This window comes from Propithecus coquereli, unplaced genomic scaffold (genome assembly GCF_000956105.1).
Source record: "Propithecus coquereli isolate 6110/MARCELLA unplaced genomic scaffold, Pcoq_1.0 Scaffold378, whole genome shotgun sequence".
Taxonomy (NCBI): Eukaryota; Metazoa; Chordata; class Mammalia; order Primates; family Indriidae; genus Propithecus; species Propithecus coquereli.
The window spans coordinates 711848-730126 of record NW_012149485.1 but is presented as its reverse complement, the minus strand read 5'-3'; the positions used below and the strand labels follow the sequence as shown (position 1 = coordinate 730126).

The 18279-nt window shown below is 48.0% G+C and overlaps 1 protein-coding gene across 1 annotated transcript in view; it reads right to left on the bottom strand.

Annotated features, from left to right (window-relative positions):
* PTPRT (protein tyrosine phosphatase, receptor type, T) overlaps positions 1 to 18279 on the bottom strand; it is a 734792-nt gene that overhangs the window by 49154 nt on the left and 667359 nt on the right. The window contains exon 18 of the mRNA XM_012652055.1: positions 12176 to 12263. Coding sequence (XP_012507509.1) covers positions 12176 to 12263 — 88 coding nt within the window. The remainder of the gene's footprint in view (positions 1 to 12175; positions 12264 to 18279) is intronic.

The window sequence follows — 18279 nt, the reverse complement described above, 5'->3', positions numbered from 1 at the left end:
AGACAAGGCCTGGTGCCTGCCTCTGAGTCCAGAGCCTCATGCCTTGTTACCAGCAGTTACAGAAACTGTAAGCCTTCAAAAAGTGAGAATGCGCACTGTGTTCTTACTTAATGGTCTCGCTAATGACTTATTGATTCAAAAGTCTCCTTTATTTATTGAGTTATGCCTGCCCTAGGGGTCCATATCACTGGGAACAGAGATTCTGGTTTAAAATGTTGAGAGGGAATTTTTTAAATACAAAATGAAACTTAAAAATCCAAAAGCAGAAATGATTAAAAACAAAACAAAAAGAAACAAACTCATTTCTTCTTGTTAAATATTCTTAAAGATGAGAAAGGGGCCTCTCACCACCAGGCGATGGTGTTTGCCAATATCACCTCTTCATTCGTTTATTGAGAACACACTTACTGCAAACCTACTATGTGCCAGGCTAGTGGAAGGGATTAAGAAAGTGTCATCAAACGCGATACTCATGCTTGAGGAGTTTGTCAATTTAGTGGGGGAGACAGAATATTCGCAGGAGTGGAACTTACAAGTCTAGAAGGTGGGAATAGAGAGTTTTGCATAGTGACTTGTGAATGAGGAATTAAAAATGAGTCAGCTCGGACTTAGGGGGGGAGGGGAGGGCAAGGGCAACATATGTAACCTAAACATCTGTACCCCCATAATATGCTGAAATAAAAAAAAATGAGTCAGGCTTGACTAGTGGACGATGAGGACATTTTTCCATCAGAGGGAACAGCAAGAGTGAAGGCAGAGATCCTGAAAAAGCAGTCAAAACAGTCACACCGGGGCTAGGGGGGCTACAAGAATCTCCTGTCCTGGGAAGAGAGTGTGTGGGAAGAACAGCAATGGGAGGCGAGATACAGGAGGCAGCTGGGGCTAGACCACAGCAGGCTCTCCATGCCGTGGAAGGCATTGAGACGCAAGGAACGCTGCTGGCTCTGCAGGGCACCTAAATAACAGCGTCTCTTTTCTGGGACCGTGGAAGGGTATTTTATTAGGATATAACCAAAATCCATTCCCACAGGGCTAGCCTGTGGCAAGTAGGATGCACTTTTACGGTATGTGTGGAGCTACGGATCGATGTGGGTTCACATCCTAGCTCCGTCACGTAGCAGGTCAGTTGATCCCTCTCAGCCTTGGCCTCCTTGGCGAAATGGAGCCAATACCACACAGGTCTCAGAGTGCAGGCGTGGGAGGATTAAATGGGAAAATGTAGACATGGAAAGTGCAGGGACATTAAGACAAGCCACACGCTGGGAGAAAATATGTACCAAACACATATCTGATAAAGGACTTGTATCCAAAATATACAAAGGAAAAAAAAAATCCCAAAATATACAGAGGACTCTTAAAACTCAACAAGAAAGCAAATAACCCAATGAAAAAAACAGTGAAAAGATCTGAACAGACACCTCATCAAGGAGGACATGCAGATGGCAAATAAGCACATGAAAAGATATTCAACGTCATATGTCAGCAGGGAATTATAAATGAAAACAACAATGAGATCCTACTACATAACTATTAAAATGGCCAAAACCCAAAACACTGACAACACTGAACGCTGGTGAGGATGTGGAGCAACAAGCACTCTCGTTCATTGCTGGTGGGAATGCAAAACGGTATAACCATTTTGGAAGACAGTTTGGCAGTTTCTTTCCAAACTAAATATGCTCTTACCATACTATCCAGCAATTGCACTTTTGGTATTCACCCAAATGAGTTGAAAACTTATGTCCTCACAAAAACCTGCACATGGATGTTTATAGCAACTTTGCTTATAGTGGCAAGAACTTGGAAGCAACCAATATGTCCTTCAATAGGTGAATGGATAAACAAACTGTGGAACAGACGGTCCCTGACTTATGATGGATAGACTTAGAATTTTTTGACTTTATGGTGGTGTGAAAGCAGTATGCATTCAGTAGAAACTGCACTTTGAGTACCCCTACAATCATTCTGTTTTTCACTTTCAGTACGATATTTGTTAGATTACATGAGATATTCAACATTTTATTATAAAATAGGCTTTGTGTTTGGTGATTTTGCCCAACTACAGGCTAATGTAAGTGTTATGAGCATGTTCAAAGTAGGCTAGGCTAAGCTATGATGTTCTGTAAGTTAGGTGTATTAAATGCATTTATGACTTATGATATTTATGAGGGGTTTTTAAGTTTGTTTTCCATCAATGTCCTTCAAGGTTAATATAAAATGTTTATTGCAACATAAACCCATTGTAAGTTGAGGAACATCTATATATTCATATGATGGAATATTATTTAATGACAAACAGAAAGGAGTTATCAAGCCATAGAAGACACGGAGGAAACTTAAATGCATATTGCTAAATGAAAGAAGCCAATCTGAAAAGGCTACATACTGTATAGTTCCAACTATATGACGTGCTGGAAAAAAAAACAAAACTAGAGACAGTAAAAAGATCAATAGTTGCCAGGGGCTAATGAGGAAAGAGAGGTGAACACAGGGGAATTTTAGGGCTATGAAACTATTCTGTATGTTAATACTGTAATTTTGGATACATATCATTATCCATTTGTCAAATCCTATAGAATTGCACAATATAAAAAGTGAAACCCAATGTAAACTATGGAGTTTAGCTAATAGTAATGAATCAATGTTGTTTCATTAATTGTAACAAATGTACCACAACAATGCAACATGTTAATAAGAGGGGAAATAGTACGTGGGTGGGAGGGAGGACGTACACGGGAACTCTACTTTCTGCTTGATTTTTCTGAAACATAAAACTGCTCTAAGGAAAAGTGTGAGGACAGTGCCTGGTACACAGCAGGTGCTTAATAAATGGTGGTTCGGGCTGTGCGTGAGGCAGGCAGTGAGCTGACAGCAGAGACACTTAGAAACTCAGCACTGTCCATGTGCCCTTTTGCACCAAATACAGATCTGTCCATCTGCAGAAGCAAAGAGCTATTGTGTGTGTTTATTAAAGCGCAGACTATAGCTGCAGGTCCGCCAAGAAGGCCTCGCAAGGAGTGGCAGTGTCCTCATGGTTTATTTATTCCTTCTGAGAGATGCTAATATTATTCTGTGTCCCCTTCTTCTTCTGACTTTATATAATTAGAAGGATAAAAAATTGTGTTTACCCACATGCACATGGAGAAAGAAGGGGCGGCAGGCGTTGAGAAGGAGTTTATACGAGGTAATTTACAGGCAGCCCAGAATGTTCATTATGCTCTATCTACATTTTGCAAGCTTGAAAAACAGCTAATTTGGTGCTCCTTGTTTGATATTCAGGACAAGGAGAGGAGTTAAGAAGAGTCAGATGGAGGAGAAGCACACTCCTCAATTGTGAGGGAGAGGAAGGTGCCGGATCCTGGCTCCACCGGGCTCTCAGTGGAGGTGGGGGATGGGCAGAAGCTGGCTGGTGGGGCGGAGAGAGCAGGTGGCAGAAGGTAGAAGGGAGACACACTGCAGACATGTGGGGATCCTAAGAACTCCCCTCAACACAACTCTAAGGGAACATCATCACTCTGTTTGGAATCAATCTGCTCTTTCTTGCTATAGGACAGAGACCAGTGGTATGTTGGTAAATGTTTAACAAATAGCTCTCTAGGGGAAAAAAGGCCCTGATCTGTGATAGCTGCTGATTCCTGTGGTGTAAATACTCCCACCATGATTGATTTTAAGCTACCAACGAGGCATTACCCAGCCCACAAAATTCCTGAAAATTTAACAATCTGCTTTTGCAAGCTGGCATGAGCCAGCTACAGTACACCACTGATCAAGGCAAAGGCTTGGCATACCCCACAATGCCTCGCATAATCTGATGGTTTGGGACCTACTTCTCTCTCTAGCTTCATATTCTCCTCCCCACACAATGCTCTGATAACTATGCCCTTCTTTCAGTTGCTCAAATGTACTATGTCCACTCTGACCACAGGGACTTTGCATGTGCAAAGTAACACCCCCATCCAAGGCTGGCAGTGTGCCTGGATCCTGGGATCAAATTCTTCCTCTCCCCATAGCTGATCCCTCACCACACCTGTAGATCCAACCTGTTCCAAGAATTTGCAGTCAATTCTTGTCTTCAGAGAAGGGAGGTAAGGAATTGGTTGGACTCTGAAGGCAGACCTGAAGCTTGACGCACCCCGACCACATCACCTGAGCCAGTTACCACCTTCCCTGAGCCTTGGTTTACCCAACTATAACATCCAAATCATATCTATCTTTGCAGACTTGCTGCAAGGATTAAAAGAGGTAAGATATGAAAGCATCTGGTATATTATAAGAAATCAACACAAATGTGTAGATTTGGTTTTATTATTATTCTAGACTAGTGATACTACAAATGTGGTCTCTGGACCAATAGTACCAGCAACACCTGGAAATTTGTTAGAAATGCAAATTCTTGGCCCCCCGCCGCACCCAGACTAACTGAATCAGAAACTGCAGGGTAGGGTCCAGCAATGTGTGTTTGAACAAGTCCTCCAGGCGATGCTGGTGCACACTCAGGTTCAAGTGTGCAGATAAATGTTTAGTCTTTTAGCATAGAGGTGCTCAGGCTACTCACTTTAATCTGCCTTGGGAAAGACCAGAAGATCTTACTGGAAATGGGCTGTGAGACTAGAGACTCACCTTGGGCCAGGTGGCGATACAGGACTTCACCTGTGTGGAAAGTGTAAGATGTTTAAGGTACTATGCTGGAAGCCCCAGGGATGCTATGCCATTTGATTCTCATAGTTACCTGTGAGGTATGTATCATCACCCTATTTTATGAACGAGAAACTCCAGGCTCCAAGAAGTTTAATAACTCAGGAGAAGGTATAAGCTTGAGAGTTTCTTTATAGAGCAGTGGGGTCCTCACTCCTCCTGGAGCTCCAAGATCCACTGCCTCCATGCTTCTTCCGTGCCAGGCTCTCCCTCTGTTCCCTCCAACATCTCCTCCGTGTCCAACCTCGGTCCCCATCCCATTGGCGTCTCACACGCACCGGCAGGAGAGAGGTTCCGTTTCCTCCTCTGCACAGTTCTAACTCCCAAAACAACCACGACTCCTCTTCCCGTCCTCCAGCACCAAAGGTAACCAGTAAATCAGCCATCTCAAGTCACGCCCGCTTAAGAGAGCATCACTTCAAACAGGTGGGGCCGGGGAGAGAATATCATTTAGATACTTGATGTTCCTTCTTCCTATCTTCTGGGTACTGTGGAGGGTAAGGAAAAGGTGCAATTTTTCAGAGAAAAGAGATTTGACTCATTACAATGAATTGTGGAGCTGAAAAACCATTTCCTAGAAGTATTGGAAATGTTAATGCCATCATCCCGCATGAACGGATACGGAGGAGGGAGGTAATTCTGCACAGACTGCCTGGGTACCTCATCGCAGCTAAAGGTCTGCACATTCAATCTTGATTGAATCACCTTTATCAACAGAGAGGGTGGCTTGGGCATGACACAGAGACAGTCGGGTATTCCGTGCACCTCCCTGTCCTGCCAGACCCAAGCGGGCTGAGGTTGGGCAGCTCCCTCTGTGGGGCCCTGGGAGGAGCTGCTCCTATAGACGCAAACTCTGTGGGAGTGAACCGGCTGAAGTACAATGGGACAAAGCGCCGCGAGAGGTTAGAGGGACAGTGACTGACCTGTGAGCCTTCCAGCATCCTAAGCATGGTGTCCAGGCAGTGCCCCCCTGAGGGGCCTGTCTGAAGGAAGGGAGGGGGCTTCTTATTTGGATTTCCTTGGAAGCAAAACTCAAGACAAGGATTTGGGTGCAAGTAGTCGATTTAGGAGGTGATCCCAGGACACACCAGGAGTGGAGTGGGAAGTGAGAGGGAGAAAGGAAGGAATCCAATAGGGGCATGTGTCATCCAGAAAGTCGCCACTGTGGCCAGCTGGGGCTTAACCCTGCTGAGGAGTTCTGGGTGAGAGCAGAGGACGAGCACCTCTGAGCTATTCCACCTAAGGGAGAGGGAGCTGGGGTTCGTATACACACACTCCCCTCAGTCACTGGCTGAGGGCAGTTTCTGGGATGTTTAATATCCTGGCACTTCTGGCCTGCCTTGCAAGCAGGCAGAGAAGGCTCCAGTGGCCAGAACAAGTCCTCAGAATAAGGGACAAAGGTGTGGGCAGTGCCAATGAGGACCGGCATGCGTGCAGGTGGTGAGCGTTGGGGGATATGGCAGGGTACCGACGGTTTCTGCACCGGAAGGGATCTGTAGGGCCCAGGCAAGGGCTATGCTCAGAGACAGCAAAGGAGAATGGAGGTCGAGAGTCAGGACCATTGACCAAGGTGCTCATCATGGCACCTCCATCTTTGTCTCCCAGGAATCAGCAGAGAAACCTGCTATGAGAAAAGGCCTCTGGGTTTTTTTGAACCTGAGTTCCTCCCTGAAAGTGGGGGTCCTCTGTGCACATGATGGCCCCGCCTCCTTCTGGAGGAGAAGGGCCTCTCTGCAGAGCTCCCCTGTTTTGAGGTCAGGCCCTTAGCAGCACATTCTCCCCCAAGAGCACAGGTGTGGCTTGATGCGGAGAAGATGCCTCAGTAAGGAGCATGCGGCATCCTGGCAGGCAAGAGACCAGAGGTCAGGTCATGGCTGTCCTGCAGACTCACTGTGTGACCTTGGGCAGGGCGCGCTACATCTCTGGGCCATCTCTCCTTGCCTGTGAACTCAAAAAGTCTAGACTAAGTTTCACCTAGTCTCAACAGTCTATGACTCAGGGGGTCACATACGATTCAGATCTAATAGTCATTCATCTTCATGTGGCCTCTCTGTCTTGAGGGCTGACCCAGAACTACCTTTCAGGTGAGAAACTGAGGGTCAGAGAGATGAAGACATGACCTTGCTAAAGGTAAATGACAGAACTGGGATCAGAACCCGGGCCTGCCTGACCTCAGGTCCAAGACTCCAATACACCTGAGCTCAGTGGCTTTTCTTGGACTGGGAGAAAAGAAGTGTCAGAAATGTGCAGATGGCCTGTGTGCCCTCAGACCCTCTCTCATCCTCTCTACTCGGCTTTCTAGTTCAGGAGGCTGATCTCTGTGGACAAGACGGGAGATTGTCAAACGTGCGCACGCATGCAGCGGCATCACCTGGGGGGCTTTAAAAGTACAGACTTCCGGGCCCTGGCCCCACAGTTTCTCATTGAATAGGTCTCGGGTGGAGCCCAAGAATTAGCATCTCTGATGAGTTCCCAGGTGACACCACTGCTCCGGGAACCACACTTTGAGAACCATGGGACTAGGTCAACAGATTCCCCTGTTCTCTGGCTGCGGGTTGGGGTCAGCCTATGGACAGCATAGGCAGAAGATGGGGTGCAGGGAGGAGCGTGGGGTGGAGGTACTTATTCCTTCTGCTCCCTTTGTTGGGGTCACCATGGGTGGCTGAATCCCCACTGAAGGTCGCAACCCTGGTCAGGTTGTCTGTCTCTCTCTGGGTCCTAGCAACCTCTCTCTGCCCTCAGTGGCCTTGGGGTAGAATTTAGCTCTGGGGTACTGCACCATCCCTGGGAGTCTTTCTCCATCTAGAGCACACCTTTATAAAGAATCTCCTGATTAATTCTCCTCCAATTACCCTGTTTGAGGGTCCCATCTGCTTCCTGCTGGGATCCCAACTGATCCCAGAAGGGAGCTCATTTTATACCGATTGCAAGCCCTGTGATCACTTCCTCTTCTCAGTGGCAGCTCCTTCCTGCCAGTCCTGGGAGCACCGCTAGAACGTGCACAGGGGCAATCTTTGGTATCCTTGAAATCCCCCTGGCCGCAGTCTCTGCCCTAGAGCTACTTGAAAGCAAACGACTCTTGGTGCTTATTCTTCCCATTCATTTCCTTCCCTTTCACTTCCTTTCCATTTCCACTCCCTAGAAACCCCACCATCTCCATTACTAAGTTCTAAATAGAATCATTTGGAAGAAAGGGGCTGTTTTGCCAAGGTCTCTCTTTGTTTCATTTGTAGGCATTGCCCTTCCTCCTACTCTTCCCTTTAATCCGTTCTGCTCTCACTGGCCCGGGCCTTTGTCCTGCACTCCAGCCTCGCGGTGCTCTGGGTTCCTTAAGATGCTAATCACACCCGGTTTTCTTCTTGCGCCAAGAATATTTCTATTTATCAAGCCGCAGCAGGCTTTGCCTTTGGGAGGGACACATACAAGGGCAGGAACACTTCCCATTCCTCCGGGCTGTTTCTTTTTTACCGTTCCCATTTCAATTCCAGGGCCTTTTTTTTCCCCTTTCCTTTTTTTTTTGTTTCTCATTACGTCTTGTGCTGCTTTCTAAATCCTCTGGTTACCTCGGCACTGTCTCCTTTCAGCACTAAATGCAGGCCCACGCCAGCCCTGATTTGTTGCAGAATTACTGACCCTTAAATTAGAAAGGAGATTCAGGTTTATTTAAACCCATCAGGGTAGTATCGTTAAGGTGGGTTTCCTAGGAGTAGAGTAAGACAAGGATGCCAGGGCGAGTAGTTCACGGAGGAGGAGGGAACGCCAGCAGGGAAGGGGGAAGTGAGACAGGGGGAGAAGGCAGCCAATAATACAGGGTGAGATTTCGAGTCTGCTACTGCCGTGGGCAACTGCAGCCTAATCCCCGGGGGAACTCAGGGAGAAGGTGTAGAACACACACTTCGTGGAACAGTGGGGATGCTGGGGAATTTCATGGTTGAGGGCTTCTCCTGGGGGTGTCGATCCTTCAGAGTTTGCAGGCTGCCTTGTGTTTGGGCAGAGCACCCTTCCTCAGCTTTGGAGCAAGTCCCCAGGCAGAGATGCGGCCAGGGCAGCCGAGACACATGAGGGCCCTGGGCACAGGCTTGGAGGAGGGGCGCACGCGTGCTGGGCCAACTGACAGCCGGGCGTCAGCGCCTCCTTGAGTGCACACCCTCAGTGCCCCGCTGGGCTGAGCCTTGTCCTGGCCCTGGACGCCCACGCTGCCAGCTGTGTGTCGCTGCACAGGGAGGGGATGAGGCTGGGGATGTAGATGGGACGTAGCATTATCTTCTGCAGCCCCAGCGATGGGGTTGTAATCCCCGGCATTGTTTGTCCTCACTTCCTGATTCAGAAGCCCCTCTGGTGGGGTGGGGTGGACTGGCCTCCTCTTTCTCTCCCTCCTGTGTCCTGTCTCTGCAATCTCTTTGTTCAGGCTAATATCTTCCTCCCTACTGGAACCTCTGAGCCAGGTGTCATGTCACCCAGCCTTTCTCCATCCATCCTTTCTGGGTGTTCTCGTAAAGTGGGGAGACCCACTGCTCACACCCTTCGGAGTCCTTCCCACCCTCAGTCGCTATTTCCTGGGCACCAGCCAGACGCCAGGTTTGGGGAAACAGAAGTGGAAGGTAGTCGTGGTCCTGCTGTCACAAAGCATCTATTCAACTGAGGGAGACAGGGTGGCAACAGGCATCCAAATCCCTCTCAAGTCACAATGATGATGGGGGCGGAGGAGAAGGCGTACATTGTGCTCTAGGAGTGGATAATGGGGTTATGACCACATTTAAAGGGTCAGAAGAATTCCCTAAGGAAGTGATGACTGAGCTGAGGGCTGAAGAATACACAGAACTTAGCAGGAAGAAGGTAGGAGGGAAGGGCACTTTGATAGCAAGAACAGAATATGCAAAGGCCCTGTGGCATGAAAGGGCACGGAATGCTTCAGGGACTGAAGGAAGGCCCATGTGGAGGGCCTTAATTGAGGAGGCTGGGATGGAGAGGGCATAATGGGAAATGACCCTGGAAAGATAGCTGAGGGCTTTTCCACAAGGAGAGCTCAAGAGCGAAGGGAAACCATTTGAAGGGTTTTTAGTAGGAAAACGACATCATCCAATTCATGTTTTAAAGAGGTCCTTTTGGCTTCTGTCAGGGATCAGAAAGGTAGAAAGTGGGGGCCAAATTAGTTATGGAGCAATAAGGAAGGAGGCTGGGGAGATATATAGCATGACCTCTGACCTGTGGCTCCCTCTCATAGGCTTGGGCCTGGACATGTGGCCTAGCCTGGATATCCTGTCTCTCAAGTATCCTTCACTGTGCTCTAGCCATTTTTTTTCTTATCTGTGCAACATCCCTAGGAGGAAGACATTGTTAAACCCATTTCTACAGAGACTAAAAATGAGAGTGATTGCCTAAGGTCACATAGCCTGTAATTTGTGGACCTATCTGAACTCACAATCCGACAGGGAGAATGAATAAGTGAGCAGGTATGTCAGGGCGCAGTATGCAAGGTAGGGGAGCAGAGGATGTTGGGGACAAGTCAGAGCAAGTAGCCACCTGTGGCCAGAGGGGGAGACTCCTGGGAGCGGGGACTGCATCTCCCAGCGTCCAGTCCAGGGTCTGCTCAGAGGAGGCCCACGTGTCATAAGTCTTAATACACATTTGCTGACTGTTTGAATATCTCTTTCCGACGCTTCACTTGCAAGAAATCTTGCTGTCTGAATTACCATCTTTCAAGAGACAAATTATAAATGTTTTCTGATTAGTTCCACCATTCATAGCCCATTCCTAAATCAGCACAGGAAACAGCTAAGCTAAAACTTCTGCCTCTTTCTTCCTTTACAATCTGCCTGTATCTTACTCTTTCTTTCTCCAAGTTTTTTTCTTAGGCAATGTCTAGACAGTTAAAACAAAACAAAACAAAACTCTAAACTGTGCTAGAAATAATTTGTCATTCAGTGTATCCTTTCTTCTTTCCTTGGGCTGAACTGGGTTACCCTGGGCGCTGAGACCCAGGGACGCTCCCCGCACAATTGGTGAGATGTCAAAAGGTCCGGGTTGGTTACACTGAGTCAGACAAAGGCCTTGTAGACTCCTGTTCTAGTCAGAATTTGTGCTCAGCATTTTGTATGAGATAACTTTGTCCTCTCTGTGCCTCTGGTGAAGGCTGCACATACCAATATTTGGCAGCGACATACTTATGTGTGACCTACGCATGGTGTTCAGTTCTATGGCAGCCTCTCTGTTCCTCACCTCCAAGAACTGAGTACCATGCTCCAGTCACACCCAAGTCTTTGACACTGCCTTGGTTCAGGCCTCATTAAACCTTGCTGGGACCATTGCAGTAGTTTTCTGACTAATCCCTCTGCCTCTAGCCTCCTCCAGTCTAATCCACCATCTGCATCTGCTACCCTAGTGACCCTTCCAAAGTGGACATCTGGTCATGCCTGGCCCTCCCCACTAACCTGGCTTATTCCATGCCCCCCACAGAGGTGTTCAGTGAATGCTGGTTAAAATAAAGTGGAATGATATATCCACCCTGCTCATAAGTGACCTCAAGAAAGTAACCCTATGGCTAAGAGTAACGGTGCCAGGTCCTAGGCCAAGTGTTTTAGGTACATTTTTGCAATGACTCTATCTCCAGTATCTTCATCATTTTAAAGACAAGGAAACTAAAGTTTAGAGAAGTCAGATGACTTGCACGGGTGGGATAGACACCTAGGCAGTTTGACTTTAGAGAGCTCTAACTACTTCAGGTCACTCACTGGGGTGCCTACAGGAGTGGTAACACTCACTGTTGAGCAAAAGGCCATGCCCTGCCCCAGCTCTGCACAAGAACATGCTTTCCCCCACAAGCTCAGTGTGACCAGCACTGCGCTGATGCAGGCCCTGACCGCAGGCCCTCACCTTAGAGTCCCTGCCTTACTATGGTGGGGAATCTGTGTGATCAGAGTAGCTCTGGGCTCCTTTGGGCTCTGAGCTGGCTTCCCCCCAAACCCTTGGGCTTATGCCAGTTTCTGACTCCTGAGCACTGATCCTTACTTGGGACTTCGCCTTCTTGGGCGAGCAATGTTCTCCTGCCCAGGTGTTGCTGGCCCCTCCCATGCTTCCCACCCCAAATTGGTGCCAAGTTACTCCTCTGAATTACAGGAGCTTCTGGGAACTCAGAGCTCAGCCACCCACCCAGCTGTGGGGTCTTCTCTGTGACAACCCTTGGGAATTGCTGAGCAGGCAATGCTAGGCGAGCCCCAGCCTGCAGAGGCTCTCCCCCAGGAGGCTTCGCGGTTCTGCTCTGCTTGGACCCAGCTCCCTGCCCGCGCCCTCTGGCTGAGGTCAGCCATGCTCTGTCGTCCAGGCTGAGCAGTGACAAGAAGGCTGCATAAAGCTCCCAGCTTGGCATGTGGACCCAAAGCTGGCAACATAAAGTAATATTTGGTAATGAATTCTGGGTAAAGAACAGTAATGGCTTCTTTCCCCCACGTCCTCGACACCTGCCCCCCAGAAGGGCACCTACAGGATATGATGTTCCCGTATCGATTCTTATTGCGGTTCTCGTCCTCCTTGGCTGTGTCCCACGAAGCTGTCTGCCCCTCTGGTAAGGCCTAAAAAGCAAGGACAGGGTAGTTAGAGTGGCCTGGGATAGGAGCTTTATCCAGGTGTAGATGAACTATTGGGGAAACTGAGACCCACTGTGATGGAACACAGAGCACAGGGCTGCGTGTCCTTGGATGGGGCCGGGGAAGAGCATAGACTCTGGTCCTTTCATGAACCTATTCACTCGTTCATGGGCTCAAGTGTTACTGAGTCGTCTGTGTGTCGTGAGCTCACGGTCGGGTCCAGTAGTCGTGTGTTCATTCATTCATTCATTCATACACTCAGCAGACACTTACTGAGCCCCTAACATGTGCCGGGCACTGCTGTAGGTGCTGCATACAGAGAAACAGACAAGTCCCCCTTGAGCTTCCAGTCAACTGGGAAATGTAGCAAATGAACAAGGAAACATATTTTTAGATAGTGAAAATGCTATGAAGAAAATAAAATAGGATAAAGGGATAGTGATGACCAGTGAGAATTATTTCAGATTACACAGTCTGGGAGAGCCTCTCCGAGAAGTTAACATGTCAGTCATAGTAGTCCCCCCTCGTCCGCGGGGGATACGCTCCGAGGCCCCCAGTGGGGATGTCTGAAACCATCCCCAAATTGGGGATAGTGGTGGGGATAGTGTCGCACTGTACATATACTGTGTTTTTCTCTTATACGTACATACCTATGATAAAGTTTAATTTATAAATTAGGCAGAGTAAGAGATTAACAATAAATAATCATTAAAAAGAACAATTATAACAATATATTGTAATAACGGTTATGTGATTGTAGTCTCTCTCAAAATATCTTAATATTTTCAGATCATGGTTGACTGCATAGGTAACTTAAACTGTGGAAACCAAAACCACGGACAGGGTGGGCTACTCTAAGTCCTTAAGGATGCTAATGAGCCAGTCACACCAAGCAAAGTAAGAAGTCCTTTCCAGGCAGAGGGAACAGCAGATGCAAAGATGATCAGGCAGCAACCAAATGGCCACATTCAAGGACTACAGTGAGGTGGGGGAGGGGGAGCAGCGATGGAAGCATCTGGAGCAGATGGGGACCCAGGTTATCTAAGGCATCGTTGTTCCTGGTTAAAGAACTGGGCATGATTCTAAGTGTGATGAGGAAGCCATGAGAGGGTTTTGGGCAGGGAATCGCCTGCTCTGGTTCATGTTTTATGAAGTACGTTCTGGCTCATGTGTGGAATACAGGTTCTAGCAGAGTCCCGGAGAGAGCAAGGAGACCAGCTGGGAAGTTGTGACAATAGGCGAGAGGCAAGAGACAGTGGTACCTTGGACTCCTGGACCAGGGTGGTGGCAGTGAATGTGTGAGAAAGTGATTATTTGCAGGATGTTTAGTTGCGTGCTTTTTATTAATAACATGGCCAAAATAACAATAACAATACTAATACCGGCAGCCGAGTTGGAGAAGTCTGTTAGACACCCAAGCGGAGATACTGAGTAGGAAGTTGGACATAGACGTCCAGGGCTCAGGGAGAGGGAGGAAACAGGAGTCATCAATCAGTTTAAGAGGATGGTGACCACAGGCAAGGCAGATGAGTCAACAAACGTGGGCAGATTGACAAGAGTTATGAGCCCAGTGGCATGGAAACACAGGGAGGGCGCAGTCAGTTATTTCATAGTGAAGGAGATGGGCACTTACGGGCATGGGAACAGCTTTAGAAAAGCCGCAGAAGCATGAAGGTCAGGCCATGTTTTGATTACTGTCTCCACCTGCCTCTGGTAGAACAGGCTGAATATCCCACTCATGGCCCTTGCCTTGCTTCTGAGACTGAATGTGCAACATCTTCAGTCTACACAGCTCTCTGTCAGCGAAGCAGGAGAGAGGGTCTTCCCTTCATCTTAATACTCCAGCTTTGCCTATGCCCACCTATTCACTCCCGGGTCCGTCCTAAGCTGGGTGGAGCCTGTAACCAGATTGCCCAGAAATTCAGCCACGCAGTGAGCCATGCTTTACTGGCAGGCAGGACACTGCCTATTAGAAGTCCAGCGCACATGCCTGGAGCCACCTTTCTTGCTTCATGTGTTAAGCCAGCCTGGATGGGTCCTTTCCACAGCAGGACTTGGCAAGGTTTCTCTGTAATGGGCTGGATTAGCAAGCAGTTTGAGCTTTGTGGGCCATGTAGTCTCTGTTGCAACTACTCATACTCAACTCTGCTGTTGGAGAGTGAAAACAGTCACAGATAAAAAGCAAACAAATGGTCATGGCTGTGTTCCAATAAATCCTTATTTACAAAAACAGGTGTTGGGCTGGGTTTAGCCTGCGGCTACAGTTTGCCAACCACTATACTAGAAGCAGGGCCATGATCCTCATCCACACAGTGGAATTGCTGCTCATTCTGTGACTCAGCCACTCCAGATTGACGGGGGCACAGGAAGGAGGTCCTTGCCTGGGCTCCTCGGGCTAAGAACTAAAGCTTAATTCTCAAACTTAGTTTTTCCAAGGGCTTAGGCTGGGATAGTAAAGTGCCTCCCCAGCTATTAATGGATCAGAATTTTGTTCTTTGTGTGTCCAACACCCTTAGACAGGCGTCTTGGAGGAGAGCAAAACAGGGGTTGGGCACCAGTATCTGCCCTGGATTTGGGTACGGTAAAAGTGTTACGAAGGTATTAATAGAAAAGTGCTCATTTTACAAAGGGAGTGCTTATCTCTCAATTTCCTCTTCTTCCTCTTTCTCTCCCACCTCTTCCTCCTCTTCTTCCATTACCCTGCATACCACTTGCCATCAGCCCAGGCCATGTCTCGACTGCCAATGGTTTTCACTTTTGCACGTAACTCTTAGAACTCAGACTCCAGCCCGGCCTCATCCTCCAGCCACCCAGGGAGCCCCAGCCCTCCAGGCAGCTTGCCAGGTCTAATCTCTGCATGTCCAGGGGAGGTTGCTGGTCTCAGTGGTCGCTCTGGATTTGCTGATGTTCAAGCCGATCTTTTGGGAGAGGATTTTGTATCTGAAACCCTCTGCGATAAAAGCCAACTGTTCCTCCAAACGTATCCCCCTGAAAGTGGGGCGAAGCCAAGAGCAGGACAATCTGAATGTTTTCATACTAATTTTTTGAAAAAAAAATTATTTAGTACCTGCTACGTGCCAGGGTTTGGGTTGCAGTTAGCACAAGGTCTCCTTATGGCTGCCCATCAGAATCACCTCGGAGGCTTTAATAAAACCCCCAAAGCCAAGGCCATAGCCCAGACCAATTAAAGTGATCTGGGACACAGGCATTGGCAGTTTTCAAAGCTCTCCAGGTGATACTAATGTGCACTTGTGATGCTTGCAAATAGTGAATTTACCTGGAAAAATACTTTCCCATGAGTCTCCTCACTGGTTTCTTTTGCTTTGGTTTTGTTCCTTCCAATCCATTCTCCACTGTAATCAAAAAAATCTTTCTAAAATGTAAGAGGACCCACTTGTTGCCCTTGCTATTGTCACCAGGATAAATTCTAAACTCTCTAACACAAGGTCCTCTATGACTTCACCCCAAATGCCCTCCAGCCTCACTTCTTGCCCTTATATTGATATGCCAATTACAAGGTATTTTAAATTTCAGAGACTTTACACATGCTTTTTCCTCTGCCTGAAATTCTCTTCCATGTGAGTCTGCCTGGCAAACTCCTACATATCCTTCAAAACCCAGTTCAAGCATCTTTGTGGAACCTTCTCTGTTACCCTTCCCTCATCCCACTGCATCCCCAGTTAGAGTCAGTTATTTCTATTATTATATGAACTTCTTTCCATCTAATAATTTAACTCTCTGTTTCCAAACTTGGCCCTGGGATCTTCTGGGGAAAGGGTAGCATCTTATTCACGACTATCTCTGGAACCCAGTGCTGGCTCTGCACTTCACATGTGTTCGAATGGCCCTTTTGGAATGAATGACTGAGGGAAATAATTAGTGAATGAGGTGGCTTCTCTGCACTCAGAAGGCAGAGATCCTGGAATCTCAGAAGTGGGTGTAAGTGGCCTTAAAAATTGCCTAGTTGTGTTCCTGTCCACAGTGGCCTTTGAAGCAGCTGATAAGCCAATCCACAGTGTCTATTGCGTGGACACCCTCAGTGGCAGAGATCTTACTACCTCCCCAAGCTTCCTGCCGCCTGTGTTTTGCCTGTGCCCTCCATGGGGCCCAGGGGGTAAGTGCATTCCCTGTGCTGTGACAATCTGCAGGGATCTGATGAAGGTCCCTCCTGTCCCCTCCCAGGGTCCTTAAATAGCACAGTTTGGGGTCTTCTGACCATCGAGGCCATGCCCCAGCATGCAGCCATCCCCTGACGGTCCTAAGCCGGACAAAACAGTTGTGGCAAGTGAGTGGCACTTTCCGTAGGAACCCAGGCAGGTCCCTGCCACAGCCCCCGAAGCCTCTGCCTCTGCCTCGTGGGGGCTGAAGGAGGCCGAGGGGGCTGGGGCTGTGACGGTGTCCACAAAGGGGGGGAGGCGATGCCTAAGAGAGCAGCCCAGGAGCAGTGGTAATGGCCCCCTGATTGGCAGACTTTGATCACACATCTATTTCCCTTTTTAGGGAGCTGCAATCTAATAGGGGATAATCTCTCTCGAAGGAAAAAAATACGAGGGGGTAAAAGTATGAGAGGGAGACTCAGCTCCATCTTCAAAGCGAACCTGCTGAGGGGCATTATTTCTACATTAGCGGCTAGTTACAGTAGATTGACCGGGGAATGGTGGCAGTCATTAGGCGCTAATCACATTCTTTTGAAGCCAAAATTGCCACCTCATTATATTCATCCATTATCAATCTCCGCTTTCCTTTCCTCATTCTCTTCTCTTCAGAGTTTTGAGCTCTATTTTTACCTTTCTCTCCGAGCATGGAAATGTTTCCTACTCTTCAACAGTGTTGCTTTTCCAAGGCAGTCTTTTTTTTTTTTTAGTCCAAAAGATGTATTTGGGGATGTCCTTGTCCCTGGAGAGCTGAGCCATGGTATTTATAGAATCCTCAAAAGTCAAATTTGGAAGTATCTTTTGAGAAAATTATCGGCTCATTTTATAGTTCAGCAAAGTGAGTTCCAGAGACAGGAAATGACTCGCCCAAGAATGCACTTTGAGTGAGTCTGTCTTCCCTCCCTCCCATGATCGGTCCACGTCCTTGGGGCCGCAGTGACCATCTGGATGCCAGCTGCTGGCCTAGACAGTGACCAGGGGCGAGGGACCACTCTAGATAGGGTGGTTTGGGCAGCCCCTGACGGCGGGGCCTGGTGCTCTCCTGCTGAGCAGAAACAATCCACAGAACACCAGCATCAGGCAAGGCCGCTCCGAGACCATGAAGGGATGAAACAAAAGCAAGTCATATCTGAACAGAGACAAAAATGCAAACATCGTCCAAGCCAAAAAAGTGATCAAACGTCTCCCTGTTGTGGCTAATACGAGTGACCCCTGCTTCTTTGCCAATTACAGGTCTAGCCTCCATCTAGTCTTCCCTTCTTATAGTCAAGCTTTATTAAAACACCAATCATGCCACTTCCTAATAGCATCCAACCTCGAACAAAGCCTCACTTCCTTAAACCCTCTCCAAAATCGCCTAATCAGCCCACATTCCTTGAGTCTTTTCTAAGATCCTCTTCCTGAGAGGCCTCACAGTGTCCCAAGCTGTGGCTTTATCTTGCCTCAACGAGTAACAAGCCCAACTTGTTCAACTCCAGGTGTGTCCCTGCTGGTCTCTGGCCAACACATTTCAGCTGAAAACTAAATGATGAGCAAGTGCCAGCTATGGCAAGAGCAGGGGAAGAATGTTGCAGGCCGAGGGAGCAGCAAGTGCAGAGGCTCTGGGATGAAATGAGCCTGTTGTGTTCTAGAACTCGAAGCTCTCTGAAGCAGAGAGAATAAGAGCAGGAAATGACACATAATGTCACTGGGGCACAGGGAGGGTTGTTCAGACAAGGTCTGTGGATCATGGTCAAGAATGTGAGTTTTATTATAATTCAGTGGGAATGCTTTGGAGATTTTTTAAAAGGAGAAGGCTGAACCGGCACCAGCATCACGGTAAATGGCTGAGAGCACTTGCCACTGGA